Source organism: Rhinatrema bivittatum, chromosome 5 (genome assembly GCF_901001135.1).
Source record: "Rhinatrema bivittatum chromosome 5, aRhiBiv1.1, whole genome shotgun sequence".
NCBI classification, from domain to species: Eukaryota; Metazoa; Chordata; class Amphibia; order Gymnophiona; family Rhinatrematidae; genus Rhinatrema; species Rhinatrema bivittatum.
Genome location: NC_042619.1, coordinates 286,998,867 through 287,017,946, shown reverse-complemented (window position 1 = coordinate 287,017,946; position 19,080 = coordinate 286,998,867). Strand labels below are relative to the sequence as shown.

The window sequence follows — 19,080 nt, the reverse complement described above, 5'->3', positions numbered from 1 at the left end:
GCTCTCTCCGGTGTACCCCACCATGCAGACCACTACCGAGACTACACTACTGGTACCTCACTGGCATAATCCATTTCTCGGCCTGTTGACACCACAGTGACTGTATCACTCTCTTGGCACTCCCCGCTCGCTCCTCAGGTAGTGTCATCTCTCTTGCTAGACTCTTGGCTCAGTTCAGGCTGTGCCTTTTGCCAGTACTGAGCTGATGTGCCGTGACCCACCTCCAGGGGTTACTCTTCTCTCCATACCTCACGCCTACTGTATCTCATCTGCAGCTGATACCTTGCCTCCCTGATGGTGAGGCTCAGTGGGGCTCCTCCCCGTGGGCGGTTCCGTCACTCTCTTCGGCCGAAGGGTCCACACACATGCATAAATCCTAACAGACACCATCATAGAAGAGAGCAAAGAAACTTCCATCTCACTGTTCATGTCACTTCAGTGTGAAAAAAGGCTCATAAATTTAAACTTAGGTTGTCTCAATTCCTGGTGGAGCATTGAGAGGAGAAGATCATCTTGCTGGTGACTGAAGAGGATTGGTATGTATTGCTTTGGCAAATTTTAGGACTTAAAATGTTTCTGCAAAATCATCAATGGTCTTTAGAGACAGGATAAAAAGTGAATCAGCAGTAATATAGATTAACTGTCTTACTCTCAACTTGTATTGAATTGACTTGGTTTTTGTTTAATATTGCTCTAAGTAAATTGGATCCCCCCATGTTAATATATAAGTACATCAGGGAGCAAAATGCAAAAGTTTGTTTTGATTATGTAGATTATGTTACGGTAGAAATTTTCTACAAATTTGAGGAAAATTTTCCTTTGAAAATGTAATAATATTAGAAATTATTGCTAACCCTGTATTTTCTTTGACATGTATAAATGTCTATATCATTGGAAAAGTTATAAATAAAAAAAAAATGTTTGGGGGAGAGATGAAAGTGGGATACATTCTTTAATGTGTGTGTGGGCCTGTAATAAAAAATAAGTCAAAGGTGGGTAATAGTTGAGTTTGTGTGTACCTGGACTTGGTATTGAGGCTCCATGCTTGGTTTTGGTGTTCATGTTCCAGCTCCACTCTCCGTCCCGCTTCTGCTCTTCTTCTCATTGGACTGACTCTTTGGCTCCTGACCCTCGGCCCGGTGGTGGTGATCTTCTGTTATTTGACTTGGACTGGCTCTGGACCCTTCTCCTTCTTGCTCCTGGATTGGCTTCGGACCATTCTCCCACCTGCTCCTGGACCGGATCTCGACCTCTCTCTGGACTTCGACCCTTGGACCAGCTTTGGACTATACTTTGACGTACACTCCCGGACTGTTCACAACCTGCTGGAGGTGCCAACAGTCTGGAACACACAACCTGCAGGAGGCGCCTGCATCCAGACCATCTTCATCCTTCAGGTAGTCTCCTAAGTCCCAGCGGCCATGTCCCTATGGGCTCCTCCTGGGGGGAATCATGAGCTTCCAGGGCGAAGTCTTCCTCTAAACATCTTCAGCAGGCCTAGCCATCCGATGGTAGGGACCGAAGAGGAACGACTTCCTTGCAGTAGCACTGACTCTACCTCGGAACAGGGGTCCACTTTTCATAAGAGAATACCAAGGCCATGGACCCAGCAGAGGCCTCCGCTTGCCAAGCCATTCCTGGACTAGCCCAGAAGGACATGGAGCAGCAATGCATATTAGAATCCATGGTAGCCTCCTTGGAATGACTTAACGCCCGTCTGGATTCTATAGCTATAGCTCAGGCCATCCCGCCACCATTGCCATCGATGGTGCAGAGTAATACCCGGTCTGTGATTCCATTACCAACTCCGCCACGTTACTCCAGAGAAACCTCGCTTGTGTCAAGGATTTCTCGACCAGTGCAGTATGAACTTTCATCTTCAAGTCTCCCTCTTTCCAGATGATCTTACCAAAACTACATATATTCTGTTGCTGATAGAAGGTAAGGCCCTGGCCTGGGCTTCTCCCTTCTGGCGATGGTCTGATCCAGTCCCTCAAAATCTTTCTAAATTCTTGGAGGGGTTTCAAGTGGTGTTTGATGACCCAGGGAAACAAGTGGTTGCTGGTTCCAAGCTTTTACAACTCCGGCAAGGAGGGCGACCACTGGCTGATTATACCATTGAATTCAGAACCCTTGCATCTGAACTCCATTAGGAGGAGAATTCTCTCCGGTCCATATTCTTAGAGGGTCTGTCACCCAGAATAAAAGATGAAATGGCAGCCCGAGAGCCACCTCAATCTTTGGACTCCATCGTGGACTTGGTAACCCAAATTGATTGACGACTACAGGAAAGAGCTCGAGAGGGATCAAGCATGAGAAGGCACATGGCAGGTGCCACCCCTTCTCGCTCTGTTCCTACCTCCCAAACTGCATCTAACCCTGAAGGAACTACGGCAGAACCTATGCAATTGGGTCGGGGCCCCCTTTCTCCTGAAGAACGGCAAAGACGCCGCAAGGCAGACCTCTGTCTCTATTGCGGAGGAGTGGGTCTTCTCATTGCTCGTTGTCCAACACGTCCAGGGAAACTCCAAAGCCTAGGCTCCATCGGGGGAGTAACCCTAGGCATCACCTCTCCGGCTCCCCCACTAACTCTGCATGTTACTCTGGGTTTCGAAGGTCATCGGTTCTCCACTCTGGCTTTAGTAGATTCTGGAGGTGGCGGAAATTTTATTCTACAAGATGTGGTAGAGCAACTACACATTCCTACTTGCTTGTGTCCAAAGCCATTAATTATATCCTCCATTCATGGAGATCCCCTGCCAGGGAGGATAACTCATCATACAGTTCCAATGGAGTGTCACATTTCCCTGAACCACACTGAAAGGATCTCCTTCTATATCATCCAGACAGCCATCCATCCTATAGTTCTTGGTATTCCATGGTTACAGCAACACAACCCACAGTTCGACTGGACTTCTTTAAAACTTATCCACTGGGGTCCAGCATGCTAGGAGACATGCATTAACGGATCAAGCTCCTCCTGTAGCTTCATTTGTACTTCTCGGCTTGAGGGTCTGCCACCGCAGTACAATCAATTTTCGGACGTTTTTTTCAAAAAAGCTGCTGACATTTTGCCTCCACATCGAGAATTCGATTGTAGCATCAATCTGATTCCAGGTGCTGCCCCACCATGGGGTAGGGTCTATCCGTTGTCTGCCTTAGAGACCCGTGCTATGTCAGAGTATATTCAAGACAACTTACAGAAAGGATTCATTAGGTGCTCTAAATCTCCAGCCGGGGCTGGCTTCTTCTTTGTTGGGAAAAAAGACGGGACCTTACGTCCATGTATAGACTATCGTGGGCTAAATGCCATTACTATCAAGAACCGGTACCCATTATCACTTATAGCTGAAATCTTCGACCACTTACAGGGGGCCAAGGTTTTTTCAAAGTTGGATCTCCGAGGAACATATAATTTAGTCAGGATTTGTGAGGGAGATGAGTGGAAGACGGCTTTTAACACCAGAGATGGACACTATGAGTATCTTGTCATGCCGTTTGGACTGACCAATGCTCCTGCCGTCTTTCAGCACTTTATTAACAAAATATTTAGAGACCTGCTCTATGTCTGCGTGGTAGTCTACTTAGATGACATTTTAGTTTTTTCCTGCGATTTACAGACACATCGTCAACATGTTATTCAAGTACTACAACGACTGAGAGAACATCGACTCTATGCTAAACTAGAAAAATGTATTTTTGAAAGAGAGTCTCTACCTTTTCTGGGGTATATCATTTCTAAGCAAGGGTTTCAAATGGACCCTGCTAAATTAAAATGCATCCAAGAATGGCCTCAGCCTAGTGGTCTACGTGCACTCCAGCGATTCCTTGGATTTGCAAACTACTATCGTAGTTTTATACAGAACTTTTCCAAGCTAGCTGCGCCCCTTACTGCACTCATTCGTAAGGGAGCAAACATCAAGGCCTGGTCCTTAGAGGCTGTAGAAGCCTTTCAGGCTCTCAAAGAATCCTTTCTACAACAACCTTGCCTCCGACATCCTGATCCCAGACGTCTGTTTACAGTGGAGGTTGATGCATCTGCTGAAGGAGTAGGTGCTGTCCTGAGCCAAAACAGTGCATCAGGAAGGTTTCATCCAAGCTCCTATTTCTCTAGAAAATTTTCTCCAGTGGAGCGTAATTATTCCATTGGCGACAAAGAACTTCTAGCTATTAAGCTCGCATTTGAAGAGTGGCGACAGTGGTTGGAAGGGGCACAACACCGTATCACTGTCTTCACGGACCACAAGAACTTGGTGTATCTCCAACAAGCTCAACGCCTGAATCTGTGCCGAGCTCGCTGGGTGCTTTTATTCACACGTTTCATTTTGAACTACGATATCGACCCGCTAATAAAAACATCAAGGCTGATGCACTGTCCTGATCTTTCTCTAATGTTGACATTGAGGAGACAATTCAAAATATTATTGATCCAGCTCGCATTATCCTCTCCGCTACATTCACAGTCCCTCCAGGCAAGACCGTGGTACCTAAGAGGCTTCGTACCAAAGTATTAAAATGGGGACACGATTCTCAGCTAGCCAGACATCTGGGTAGAGTTCGGACTCAAACACTCTTGCAACAATATTATTGGTGGCCCGACATGCACAAAGATATTCGTGCATATGTAGATTCTTGCCCAACCTGTGCTCAACACAAGTCTCCTACTGGGAAGACGTGGGGACTTTTACAGCCGCTACTGATTCCCCAGAAACCCTGGACACATATTTCCATGGATTGTATTGTGGATCTTCCACCATCTGAGGGCAAAACAGTAATATGGGTGGTTGTGGATCAATTCTCCAAAATGGCCCACTTTATCCCGCTTCCCTCCCTCCCATATGCTCCTCGCCTGGCCCAACTGTTTATGCTCCATATTTTCCGCCTCCATGGTCTCCCACAGCATATCGCATCTGATCGAGGTCCTCAGTTCACGGCCCGTTACTAGCACAACCTTTGCAAGAAATTTAATATTTCTCTGGACTACACCACTGCATTTCATCTGCAGGCAAAGGAACAGGCGGAACATACAAATTGTACACTGAAGCAGTTTCTTCGGCTGTACGTCAACTCCCACCAGGACGATTGGGCATCGCTTCTCTCATGGGCTGAGTTCTCCCATAACTCGCATGTCTGCTCCTCCATAGGGACTTCTCCGTTCCAGATCATATTTGGACAATATCCCAGGCTGCCTCTACCTTTGCCCTTACCCGTACCATCACCGGGAGCTCAGCTTACCGCAGTACAGTTACGGCGGCTCTGGATTCACACCCAGCACATGCTCCAGAAAGCTGCCAACACCGCCAAGACATTTGCTGACAAGCATCGACGACCGGCTCCACGGTTTCACCCAGGAGAAAAAGTGTGGCTAGCACCCAACACATCTAGTTGCGAGTGCCGTCCATGCAATTGGCCCTACGTTATATTGGATCTTTTCCTGTACTACGGGAGATTGGACCTGTGACTTATCAACTCCGCTTGCCGGCCTCCTTGAGGATTCATAACTCCTTTCATGTGTCCCTTCTGAAGCTGTTGCTCCTCACTTGGCCTTCCAGGAAAGCTCCTGAAGTTCCACAACATAGGGCTGTGGATGAGACCATTACCAAGTAAAGGAGGTGCTGGATATCCGGAAAAGAGGCAGAACCTGGGAATACCTTATTGCATGGGAGGGATTTGGACCTGGGGAGAATGCTTGGGAGCCTGCTAAGAATATACTGGATAAGTCTCTTCTCACGAACTTTTACGTGGAACACCCTGGAAAACCCAAGCCTTCTAGGGGGAGGCCTAAAGGAGGGGGTACTGTTAGCAACGCCGGCCATGGCAGTTCACGTCCAGGGCTGGGTGTCATGGCCGCCGGAAACAGTGGGCCGCGAACACAGTTGGGCCGGCGGCCGTAACGAAGATAAACCTTACCCGAAGTATCGGGAGAGTCTGAAGTGCCTGATGTGCCAGGCAGCCCTCCCTTGCGCTTGCTTCAGCTCTGTTGCTGCTAAGCCCAGCCGCATGGTTCCCTCGGCCGGGCTGACTCCTCCCCCCAGACTCTGCTGCTGCCTATACTAGAGCTGCGTGTGTGGCTGAAGAGGATATTTAAAGGAGCCATGACAGGAAATTGTCAGGGCTCCCCCTGGGACTCCTCCTTCCAGTTCTGGTAGTTAAGGCAAGGTCTGACACTCAGACCTTGCCTTGGTATTGAGGCTCCATGCTTGGTTTTGGTGTTCGTGTTCCGGATCCACTCTCCGTCCCGTTTCTGCTCTTCTCCTCGTTGGACTGACTCTTTGGCTCCTGACCTTCAGACCAGTGGTGGTGATCTTCTGTTATTTGACTTGGACTGGCTCTGGACCCTTCTCCTTCATTTTCCTGGATTGGCTTCGGACCATTCTCCCGCCTGCTCCTGGACCAGATCTCGACCTTTCTCTGGACTTCGATCCTTGGACCGGCTTTGGACTATCCTTCAATGTACACTCCCGGACTGTTCACGACCTGCTGGAGGCGCCAGCAGTCTGGAACCCATGACCTGCAGGAGGCGCCTGCATCCAGACCATCTTCATCCTTCAGGGAGTCTCCTAAGTCCCAGCGGCCGTGTCCCTACGGGCTCCTCCTGGGGGGATCACGAGCTTCTAGGGCGAAGTCTTCCTCTAAACATCTTCAGCAGGCCTAGCCATCCGACGGTAGAGACCGAAGAGGAACGACTTCCTTGCAGTAGCACTGACTCTACCTCGGAACAGGGGTCCACTTTTCATAACAATTGCCCAGGCTATGATGCTTAAAAGAGGCAGTGTGTATAGACTGGTGAGTGAAGGAAAGTGACTATCCTTACAGTGGCAGCCCCTATTGACTAACTGGTGGTGCTGAGGGTGCACCTTGACAAGATGAACCTCCAGCCCATGGGTAGGTAAGCTGTGCTGGGTAATATGCCTGTGGGGAGGTCTTTGCAGCATAGACTGTTTAGGGCATCAGGGAAAAGATACAGTTTTAAAATGTCATAGCTAATGCTATAACTGATGGACCACCATACTGTCTATTAAAATAGAAACATAAAACATGATAGAAAATAAAGACCATATGTCCGTTCCAATCTGCCCAGCCACATCTCTTGCTCAGCTCTACAGTACTTCCTCTTATTTCATCTACAAATTAGCTTTTGTCCTTAAACAGAGAATGTTCAATATTGAATTACAGCATATGTGGTTAAAAATATTTTAGACAATTTATGTAATATAGAGATTATTAATATTGACAACTTACCATCTTCTTCCTTAGGATAAGCAAAACTAATGAATGAGCCTTTCACTAAAGGTCCACTGTCAATGCTTCCTCCATATCCTTTTTGCACACAGTCTGGCGGTGCCCACCCATTGTTACAATGACAGTTTTTGTTTGTATTGCAGACCTGAAAAATAAAATGTGAAGGAGAACATAATACATTAAAACAGAAATATTAAACCAGGATCACTGTTATGCACTGCCATGCAGACGTTCTGGCTTCAGTTCCCAGATCTGGTTTTTGCTCTTCGGTTAAGCACTGCAGACAGTTTTCACAAACCATATAATTGTCCTAAGCACCCAATTAAACTATATTCCAAAGTGTACTATGGTTTATGCCTCTAGGATTGAAGACTGTCACTATAAAATTTGGGAAGGACAGCATGGAGCCTAGGAATAAAATAGGGAAAAATCCCTAGGTCACTAGGAATTAAAGCCCGAGGTACTTCAGCCTCATACCTAACTTGTAAAAATGAGTAGGGTTGAAACAGATTTCTAAGGGTTGAAACCTCAAGAAATAGGAGAATGTTGCATCTTTCTTTTTTTTTTTAATACTCAGCTAGGCAAGGAGCTTTAACTTATCTCCATCTCTAGCCATCTTTTCAGTGCTTGTTGAACACAGGGCTGGCTTATGGAGTGTGTGACCTCTATGGTTGCACATGGGGGCCAAGCAGTAGTAAAACATCAGGCACCCCTTCCTGATGCAACTGCTGGGTCAAAAAAAGGTAGTAGTCCCTCTTTTGACAAGCCCTATGGGGTAAAGAAGAATTGCTGCTGAGTGCCTGGCACTGCTCTGCGGCCTAAGAAGCTGAAGTGTTCCTGCTGTCCCTGCCAGCAAAATAGCACTGGGGGTCAGGCACTTCTAAATGTTGCTTTCTGCTATCAATGCTTCTCTCTCCTGAGTAGTAACTGTCTGTATGTGGAAGAGAGAGAGGCCAACATTAGGGAGCAGCATTTAGACACGCTGGGCCTTCAGTGTTGCATTCATGTCAGTGGGGTTTGATCTGGGAAGGAATTGAAGGGAGGAGTTTCACAGGAGCAGGGATGGCAAGTGGGGAAGGCTGGGAGGAGATCAATAATGGAAATTGAGGATGGAAGATAAGAGCAAGGCTGCAGGTGGTAGCCTGAGCATGTGGGCATTTTTCACTGGCAGCAGGGAGGGTGCCAGTTTCAGGTTTTGTACAGGATGCTAATTAACTTAGAACTGGCCCTGGTTGAACAGCAGCCATTGAGGTAAGAACTAACTCAACCTTACCATGCACCTTGCTGACCACTGTAATAACCCATGGCACCATGACCAATGCAAGGGTAGAGACATGGTTGTGAATATTGTGGCTAGGCAGCATACTGAATTGTTTTTTTTTTTATATAGTTTATTGGTGAAAAAACACAATGTTATAATACAATTAGCAAAGAAATAACCCATGTGTTGTACATGTGTTGGTTACACATCAAATTCCACCCTCTCTCCCACCCATACCAACCAAGTAGAGTTATCTGAAGGAAGAAGCGAATGTTTGAAGTGTTCAGAGTCACACACATTGAGAGAAGATTTTAACCATCTCCATACTCTCGCCATCGCAAGCATGTATCCCAAGTGCAATGGAATGTATGAGGGTTATGTTGTTTATACGCTGTAATTTTGCACATTGTACATGCATGATCCAATCTGTGCAGAACCGCCGAGAACTGTGGACCTTGAGGTGTTTTCCATGTGCTGGCAATCTCCATTCTGAGTGCTATGCAGGCTTGTATGCATATCGAGTGAGCGGACGCTACTTCATGACCTTCCGTATTGTGCAGTAAAGCAAAGACCATAGAGAGCGTAATTTTTGCTTCCAGAACAAGTGACAACAAGTCTTGCAAACGAGACCACAAAGTTACAACACATGGCCCAGACCACCACATATGTACAAAGCTACCCAAATCCTTACATCCCTCCAGCAGAGGCCCGTTTTACTAGAAGATAATTTACACAATCTCTCAGGAGTGAGATACCAACGATAAAGAATTTTGTACCCATTCTCTATTAGAATTCCAGTGGGAGCGCTGAGAGGAGAGGATCACCTTGCTGGTGGCTGAAAGGAATCAGTAAGTTTTTGCTTGGGACATTGTCTTTTTCAAAAGTATTGGGGCAAAGTTAACTATTTGGGAATATTATTTAGTGTGTTTGTGTGTTTGTGCTTTTAATAGTCAGTAAGGCAGCGAATAAACAAATTAGACTGTATTTTTAAATGGTCAGTCAGTAAGGCAGCTAGTAAGCAGTAGTTAGTGTGTTTATTTTTAAAAGTCTGTAAGGCAATGAGTAAGCAGAACTGAGTGTTTATATTTAAAAAACAAACAAAAAAAAAAGTAGGTAGAAGCTAGAAATAAGCTAGGAGCAGTGTATACCTAAGTAAAAAGGTTGAAAAGTTCAGTTCAGTTACTCACCTTTGGAAAGGTGTTGAGGTAGTGTGATTTGGTTTGATTAGGTACCAACATTTGATAATCAAGAGAGCAGTGAGTCACTTCTGGCTGACTAACTGAAGTGTTAAGGTTCTGTGTTTGATTTGAATAGGTACCATTGTTTGTTAATCAGAACAGCAGTGAGTCACTCAGGAAAACTAAATGTAGTGTAAATCTCCAAAGGGATTGTTTTGCATTAATTTACCTTAGAAGCACATTATAATCTCCAAAGGGATTGTTTTGCGTTAATTTACCTTAGAAGTACATTATATATTTCAAGGAAAGAGCTCAGTAACCCACATTCCAGTGGGAGCACTGAGAGGAGAGGATCACCTTGCTGGTGACTGAAAGGAATCAATGTTTTTGCTTGGGACATTGTCTTTTTCAAAAGTATTGGGGCAAAGTTAACTATTTGGGAATATTATTAGTGTTGTGCTTTTAATAGTCAGTAAGGCAGTGAATAAACAAGTTAGACTGTTTGTATTTTTAAATGGTCAGTCAGTATGGCAACTAGTAACTTTGTTCTCTTTCTTCACTCAGCGAGGGTGGGCTGCGAGCCCGGGGCCATGGTGGCATGTGCGCTGGCATTTTCATTTTCAGCACTGTAGCAGGGATGATTTGGTGGGCCACGGTGTTGTGTGTCTGCAGTGTAAACAAGCAGCTATGCAGAATTTTGGGGGTCTTGAATCGGACTTCCATTTTGGCGATAGCATTGTTCGGTGGGCCCGGTGCAGAATTGTGGGCCTGCATCCTGTGACCTTCAGGGGTCCTATGGAGAGGATTATTTTGGTCCCATTGTGGGTCAGTTGCTCCCGCACTGTGGGTGGCAGGGTCTTGCAGGCTCAGGTTTCTGCATGGTATGGGCCACCTCCTAGGTTTCCTCCCAAGACATGGTAGCGGAGTGGTGAGGGTGGAGAAGGCCAGGGGGGGACCATACAGTGTTATGTGTGGGCTCCTTGGGGTGATATATGACATGCCAGACAGGTTGCCCCATGTTTCTTCCTAAGGATAGCCACTGCAGTTTTGTGCAGTTATTCGATCTGAGCGAGGCACACATGATTATGTCATAAGGGTTTTTGGGCACAGGAGACTCTTTGGTTTCGCCAGGCCACCTTCTCAGCAGTTTTCCCCAGGGGCATTGGCTTCAGAATGGGTTTGTGGCCTCACTGGGACGTGGTGTGGAGTCGTTTAGATACTTAGGGGCTGGTGATAGTGCACAACAAATGAACCTTTTCCAATGAAGGGGAAGTGCTGGAACTGGAGGTCGGGATTGTGAGGCTCCTAGATGGTAGATCTGGGAATACTAATGGAGAATATTTTGTCAAGGAGACGGTGGCATTCACAAAACACTCTCCAGGAGGGAAAGGCAAAAACAGCAATAGACCTCAAGAAGAAACGAGACAAACAATGAAGATTCTTATAGCGGGCAGCGTTACTGAGTCAATAACACCGTACATTACCCGAATTACTTCTGATTCAGGGAGGCTGACTTTGGTATCCATTTGGCACAGAAGAAGATTAAAAATCCATCACCTTATCCATTTGTTGGGCATTGAGCTGTCTTTCAGATGACGACATCCAGATTACTGGAAGAAAAAGTGGCAAAGTTGTGGGATACATTGAATGAAGCGGCAAGTGTGAAGAAGCACGACTCTCAGAGATTTGCAGCACATCACCAATTGCCTGAATTTGGCATGTAGAGGGAGATCCACAGGAAGGATCTTCCTCATCATTGCATTAGCATATTGCAACCTACGTGCAATGACATCGCCATTTGGGTATCCTTTTTGGGCTGCTTCAACAGCGTACCTCCGGGCCAGGAGCTGGCACTTCCCAGCAGGGATTTGGGATATACTATGCCATGGAGAATGGGGTTTCAGGCTGTATTGCCGGGATGCATGGCTTCTGTACCTGGGTGGGTGGAGATACACACAGCAGATGAGCTGGGAACTGAAGTCCTGAACCAACTATAGGGGATGGGTTGCCAATTACCAGATACTCCATAAAGGGTACCCACAGCAGAGGAGGCAGGAACTGAAGTCTCAGACCACCTATGGCGGATCAGTCGCCAATTACCAGAGTCCTCCCATAAGGATCGGTAGCTGAAAGCATACGTTCAACTTCCTGAAGGAGTTATGCGGGGGGCTCTCGAATCTGAAATCAGGTCTCAGTGCTGTTTTTCTTGTTATTATGGTAGTCAGTGGAAGTGGTGGTCTAGCTGGGTCTCTGATGACCATCTTACTGGCTCAAATATCCCAGATGACCTGATACAAGTACAAGTGCTGGATAACTTAATACCAGTCCCAGTGCCAGACAACCTGATACAGGAGGACCTTATGGTAAGTGCCTGTCTTTGGCCTAGGTAATGGGCCATACAGAAGATCAGAGGATATACATCTAGCAGATCTGGCTTTCCTTTTGCAAATGTGGGGACTGGAAGATCCTGCCAAGCTCTTCCGGTTGAAGAGATCATTGGAGAGGTGGTGAAGAAAATTCAGGACAACTACGGCTTTCATTGACAAATGACTTCCCAGGGACCCTAGGGATCCCTTTGCATTCATCGGAACTTTTGACTTCAAGACCAACCTCTTTTGCCTTCTCTCTGGTTTTATAAAGCAGTATGTTTGAGCAAGTTGGTCACATCTTACTAGAATGATTAGGTACCACTGGCATACTTTGCTACTTTGCGGGATGTTGCATGTACACATTGGAGTTACGTACCAAGATGCATATATGTTCAGACCATTTTAATTGCCTCTCCTTGGGACTGAGGGATTTGATGGCAAATCCATATGGCATCATTATACATTCAGAGGCAACATCCTTGGTGAATTATCAAACAAATAGTTAATTAGTAGAGATGAGCTTCGTTTTCTTCAACCGGGTCATTTTTTGAGTCGGACGCTTCGGGGTAAAGTTCATTTTTCCTCGGTTAGTTTTTTGGAAAAACAAACAAAACACTAAATGGGGGAAAACGAAATGGGCCCAAAAAGTGATGCAGGAAAACATAGCTAAAAAAAACCCCCACCCCAAGCATTAATACATTAAATTCAACCCCTCCCCCCACCATCCCGATCCCTCCAAGACTTACTAACATACCTGGTGGTCCAGCGGGGTGCCGAGATGGCTCCTGTCCCCCACAAGACTTGCCAAAAGTCCCTGTTGGTCCAGTGGGGGTCCGGGAGCGATCTCCTGCACTCGGGCCGTTGGCTGCCAGTAATCAAAATGGAGCCGATAGCCTTTGCCCATAGTATGTCACAGGGAACTACTGGTGCCATTGGTCAGCCCCTGTCATATGGTAGGAGCACAAGATGGTGCTGATGGCCATGTGACAGGAGCTGACCAATGGCACCGGTAGCCCCTGTGACATAGTAGGTCAAAGGCTATCGGCGCCATTTTGATGCGAGGCAGGCCACACAGCCCGATGGCACGGAGGGACAAATCGCTCGCGGGACCCCGCTGGACCACCAGGGATGTTAGTAAGTCTTGGGGAGGAATCGGGATGGTGGTGGGGGGGGGGGGGTTGTATGTAATGTACTATTGTAAATTTTAATGCTTGGGGTGGTTTTTATTTTAAAAAAATTAAATGTGCCCAACCCCCGTACAAACCTGAAAAATAAATGTTTCTCGTAGTTCATGGAAAATCTGTTTTGGGGGGTGGGGCCCCCGAACCATGACGAATTAGGCAATTTCGTTGAAATTGCCTAATTCATCATAAATGAATGCACATCTCTATTAATTAGGAGGATCAGGAATGACTTCCCAGGTCATATGCTAGACTACCGCAAATTTATTTCTTGTGATAGTAAATGTTGCTTACCTGTAACAGGTGTTCTCACAGGACAGCAGGAAGTTAGTCCTCACATATGGATGACATCACAGGATGGAGCCCTGTACGGAAAACCTTTCTGTCAAAGTTTCTACAAAGCTTTGACTGATGCTGGCACACTGAGTGCACTGTGCATGCTCAGCCTGCAATTATCCCTGTGAGCCACAGGTGTCTCCCTCAGTCTCGTCTTATAGCTAAAAGCGCAAGTGAAACTAAAATAAAAGTAAAAACATATAGAGATCCAACTCCGCGGGGTGGCAGGTGGATTTCGTGAGGACTAACATCCTGCTGTCTTGTGAGAACACCTGTTCCAGGTAAGCAACATTTGCTTTCTCACAGGACAAGCAGGATGGCAGTCCTCACATATGGGTGAGTACCGAGCTGAGGATGCCCAAGAGTGCAACAAATGCACCCAAGACGCGCGGAAGGCACAATGACGGAGATTGAATTTGGAACGGAGGGCATCCTGAAACCCTTAACGGATTAGTGGAAAGATGTTGGGTATTTAAACCAAAAAGAATAAGAATAGATGGACTGGCCAAACATGGAGCATGCCGGCTAGTCGTATCTAAGCATTAATGGGCTGCAAAGGTATAGAGAGAGCTCCAGGTCGCAGCCTGATAAATATATACAAGCAGCAGCGGCTCAGGGGAAGCTATTGAGGCTGGGACAGACGCAACAGAGTGTGGTTATACACAGTGTTGTAGTGAAATGCCTGCTTGTTGGTAGGAAAAGAGATACAGACCGTCAATTAGAAGGAATAGGTCTGTTTGCCTAGTGGAACTCGCTGGTTGACTCTTGCCACAGAAGGAAAGAGTTAGGTAGAATTCCTATGGAGTGTAGTGCGATTTAGATGCAAGGAGTGGAAAAAAACCCTCTCGCTTTGGTGAGAGAGAGGTGTTGGTAAAAATGGGCATAGTAAATGCTGAGTAAGGTAAGATGCAACGTCTATCTTAAGAAAGATAGGAAGTTGAATACATAAAAACCACTCGGTCACGGAGGAACGCAGGGTTAGATGAGTATGTAACAAGGTATGTAACTCACTGACCTTGTTGTCAGAAATGACATTTATGAGGGAAAAAATTTCCCACGTCAAACTGTGAAATGAGAGCAATGGAAAGGCTCGAACGGAAAACGTATGAGACTTATAAGGATAAGATATAGGTTCCATTCCATGACTAGTGAAAATAGAGGCGGCTTGATCAGTGGATAATCCATGGTAAGCTGACTCAGAAGGGGTTTACCGTTAATCGGGTATCCCCACTCCCAAACGATACACCAATTGGAACAGAGGTATACCTATGCGGAGGATGTCTGGGGAGCAGAATCCTAGGGAGCAAGAGAAAAGAGTGGTGTAGAAAAAACAAAAAGGGTAATACCCTTTTGTATGCTTCATGTGATAAATCATGCCATTTTGAATGGTAGGATTTATGTGTGGAAGGTTTTGTGACGCTACCAATACCTGAGAACATCAGTGAGTCTACGATTTGTGACTGACTGGTGAGAAGGTGAATAGGTTACTGGTGTGATAGATTGAGAAGTATGGGAAGATTACTGGTCTCAGCCAGGACGTGGGTCTGAGGAACAGTGAACTCCATCCCGGTTCAGCATTAGAAGAGTGCTGGCTATGAAAGGCAATGGAAGACACACATTGAAGGGGCCCTTGATGGAAGAAAGGCGTCTATGGGAACGCATTGGAAACATGTGTAGGGAGTAGAATCAGTGCACCGTATGGTTCGATTCGGACACAGAGGGCAAGTTCGGTTGACCTCAGCGCTAGAAGATTTTTATCGCCACACATGTAGTCCGAGACCATTCAAGAGGATGGAACCTATATGGAGAAGGTCTGTTAGTGCGTTCGGTAAATCTCTTAGATAAGTGGCCTGAGGATGCATAGAGTGAGCAAGGGCCAAGGGTAGAGCTGTGCAGCTTCCTTGCAGAGCAGCGAAGAGGTTGTGCGTGCTTGTATGTTGGAAAGCACATTGTCCCTATGCTATCTGTCTGTATGCACAAAGATTTGTTGCAGAGGCAGTATTGGAAGGCATAAGGGTATAACTCATGGCTACAAGCTCCAGGAAGTTTATGTGAAACTGTTCCTGGAGCGGAATAGAAGCATCTTGGGTTGAAAAGATTTTAGGTCAAACTTACAACTCTGAGGAAATGCGAGCATGAGCAGGATCAGACTAGGTTTTGGTTCTAGATCTGCAATATAGATGAGGGATGAAAGCGATTGAACAGCTTAGACCCACTGATAATGGAATTTCACTGAATCTAACCCATAGGCAGTTTTGGATCTATGAGGAAAGTGCATAGTGAAAAAAACCATTGCCCAACAATGAAGAATTGAGGGGCTGAGGTTATGGGAAAATGCACGCAGGGACATGTAAGAATTTATTAGAATGTCTACGTGTATGCTGGATAGGAAGATCATTGTGACTGTGGTGTCCAGAAGTGTTGTATAAGGGATTTATGGCAGTGACAGTAATCCCAGTTAGTAAATGTATAGTGAGTCATGAAGACGTTAGAGCTCCTTGCATGGACTGAATGTAGTTATGCAGCTGTCCATGCAAGAAAAAGCGTGAATTATGTTGCACTCCACAGAGAAGCAGCATTCAACGATGGTGATTCAATGAATACCCCAGTTGCCGAAGCTGGTGCAACCGGCAGAGCTTGGGATTGTAATATTGTTGACTCACTATGAAGCACATAGAAAGATTAGAGGTAATGTACTTACTGTGAAATGGAAGCATGGTAACGAGAGATACCATTTTACCTGTACCTTCTGAAGAAAGTTGGTATTTCTGAGGTCCAGGATGGGTGGAGAGTAACTACTTTCTGTTGAAAGAAAGAATAGTGTAATTAAAACTCCCCACCCCCCCTTCCCCCCCTCTGCGCTTTGTAGCGTCTGGGGGAGTGTACCGGGAACCTTGGTACAAGGTGGGGTGGCCGCTCTGATATCCGGCCAGTTGGGAGACCAGGAGGTGTCCAACTGGAGGGGCTAATGTAATCCAGATATCATGTAACCTCCCACAGGAGTGTGAGCAGTAAAGTCTTACCTGCATTTCTGTGTGCTGTACAAGGAGACATCGAGACCTTTTCTCAGGCTTCGAGGTGGACTTGCACTTGAGGCAGTATTTGCTGGATCTCGTGTTTAGCAGATCAGCGAATGCACCTGTAACTTTGATTCTGAAGCAGGAACCAGAAGCCAGAGCATTAATCAGTACAGAGCCTCGTTGCTGAAGAAGGGAGAATGCCCTGATGCAATCCCAAAGAAATGATAGAGGGTTTCTCTTGCTATTGTGGCTCACATAGCTGGCATAGTGATATGTGACACTAATATTGTTCTTGGAAGGTACATGACCTAGAACTTTTCGAACCATTTGGCCCGAATTAGAGAACACATCTCAATAGGAATGCCGCAGAAGCGGGTACTTACCATCTGACGTGGATCGCCGAAGGACGAGCCAGTAAAGATTGCTGGCTCCGTGGATTCCAGGAGTCATCGAGGGAGTAGACACCCGTCTCAACTCTGATGCCTGGTATGCTGGCGCAGGTATAGAGGAGACAGGCTGAGCATGGCTGGCGCAACCACGGTAGTATTTTGTGGAGGGCCACAATCCCCCACTGATGTCGGTGGGCATGCCTCAGGAACAGGGGAGCCGATTAATGAGCTTGTGAACCCGGCCCTCGTCGCAGCGGCTCGATGTCTCATCATGCCAGTGCAGAATTCTTCGGAACTCATTCTGGTGTTTCTGGTGCACCAAGGACTGCCAAAACTGTGCAAAACAGTGCCGATAGCAGTGGTGATGTTGCTCGGCCCGAGCATTGTCCAGCATCGAGAAGGATAGCACTGATGTGCTGGATGGTGTCGGTGGTGGATGGTCACCATTTCGGTGATGATGCATGCCACGGTGCTCGGCCCGGTCTTTCCCCAGCGCTGAGATGGATGACCTCACTGTCTTGGATGGCGACTGATGACGGACTGTCAGCATGCCTGTACTGCTCCTGGCACAATGTAGTGTCATAGGCTAATTCGGGGCTTTAAAAAGAACCCAAAGCATGGAGCACTGTGTTTAGGCAAAGGCATTACGTGGCGGTGCTATGTTGGTATTGACGGTGTCAATGGCGGCTGAAGTGGCCTCGAGAGTATTGTCAAAAATATATATGAAAAAATATCTATGACTCAGCCAGAGCAATGATGACAGTGATGGAGCAATGACGACATCGGTGTAGGTATCTATGGGAATGATGTGGCATCGAATAATCGAAAAACCATCGTTGGTATCAGAAAAAAGATACCGGCATTGACGAAGTCGATGACCACATTGATAGGAACGTTGAAGACACTGAAGGAAATGACATGGGCATCGAGGGCATCGATGTATGGAGGCAGGCACCGATGGCATTGGTGGCATGGCCATGGGCATCAACGGTATCAATTGGATTGACATCGATGCCCATCGATGGAAAGGACCTAGGCATTAATGGCATCCATAAAATAAAGGATGGCATTGATGGAAATGACCCTGGCATCGAGGGAAGTGCCCTGGGTGATGGTGGCATTGACCCGGGCATGGATGGCAGTGACGAGACAAGGTGTATGTCGATGGCATCCACCCAGGCAATGATGGCACTGATGAACTCCAAGGAAAAATCATTGCCATGGATGAAAAAACATGGATGGCACTGATAGAAACGATGCAGGGATGATGGCATCAGAGTACCGCAGGGGGAGGGGTACTGATGGCATCTAAGAGTCCAGGATGGTCTGAAGGGGATACCGACGGTAGCGATGGGGGCATTGACTGTGCAAGGGTACAGAGGAAATCGAAGGACCTGAATCGACAGGGGTCCTTTTGGAAACTGAAACCGTGGAAGTTCCTGTCCCACTAGCGCTAATAACCAGGTAGAGTGTCACAGAGGGACACTCGCAGGCTATGTGTGGCTAACTGAAAACATAGGGAGAGGGAAGGCCACAGTCAGTTGGCAGGCCAGAAAGGTAATAGGAACCGACCAAAAAGACAGGGCATAGTACACACTGAGCGGCAAATAAACATGCGCGGAGGGAGACCCATGCAGGGAAAAGTGTTTGTGAAGTAAAAGTTTAAGTATTTCCGTAAGGAAAAAGTGTTAGAATTTCTCACAGAGCTCCTAACCGCTATGCTTACTGCAGAATGGAAAAAAGAAGACTGAGGGAGATACCTGTGGCTCACAGGGATAATTGCAGGCTGATGTGTGCCAGTGTCAGTCAAAGCTTTGTAGAAACTTTGACAGAAAAAGTTTCCGTACAGAGCTCCATCCTGTAATGTCACCCATATGTGAGGACTACCATCCTGCTTGTCCTGTGAGAAAGGATATTATTCCTCATCCAAAGTCGAACAATTCAAGGTGGCATTCTGTGTCCTCATCCACAAGGTCAACATTGGATCAGTCCAGGGACCTGCAAGCCGGGCACTCACCAGATAAGGTACGGATGGATTGATGTCCAATGGAGGAGTCCTTTTAATTTGTGTGAAGTCCTTCTTTCGGACATCGGCTTTGATATT

The 19,080-nt window shown here is 46.6% G+C and overlaps 1 protein-coding gene across 2 annotated transcripts in view; it reads right to left on the bottom strand.

Annotated features, from left to right (window-relative positions):
* Window positions 1–19,080, bottom strand: part of LOC115092775 (disintegrin and metalloproteinase domain-containing protein 9-like) — a 1,307,906-nt gene that overhangs the window by 46,298 nt on the left and 1,242,528 nt on the right. For both annotated transcript variants that reach the window (XM_029604079.1, XM_029604080.1), the window contains exon 19: window positions 7,243–7,387. In XM_029604079.1, coding sequence (XP_029459939.1) covers window positions 7,243–7,387 — 145 coding nt within the window. The remainder of the gene's footprint in view (window positions 1–7,242; window positions 7,388–19,080) is intronic.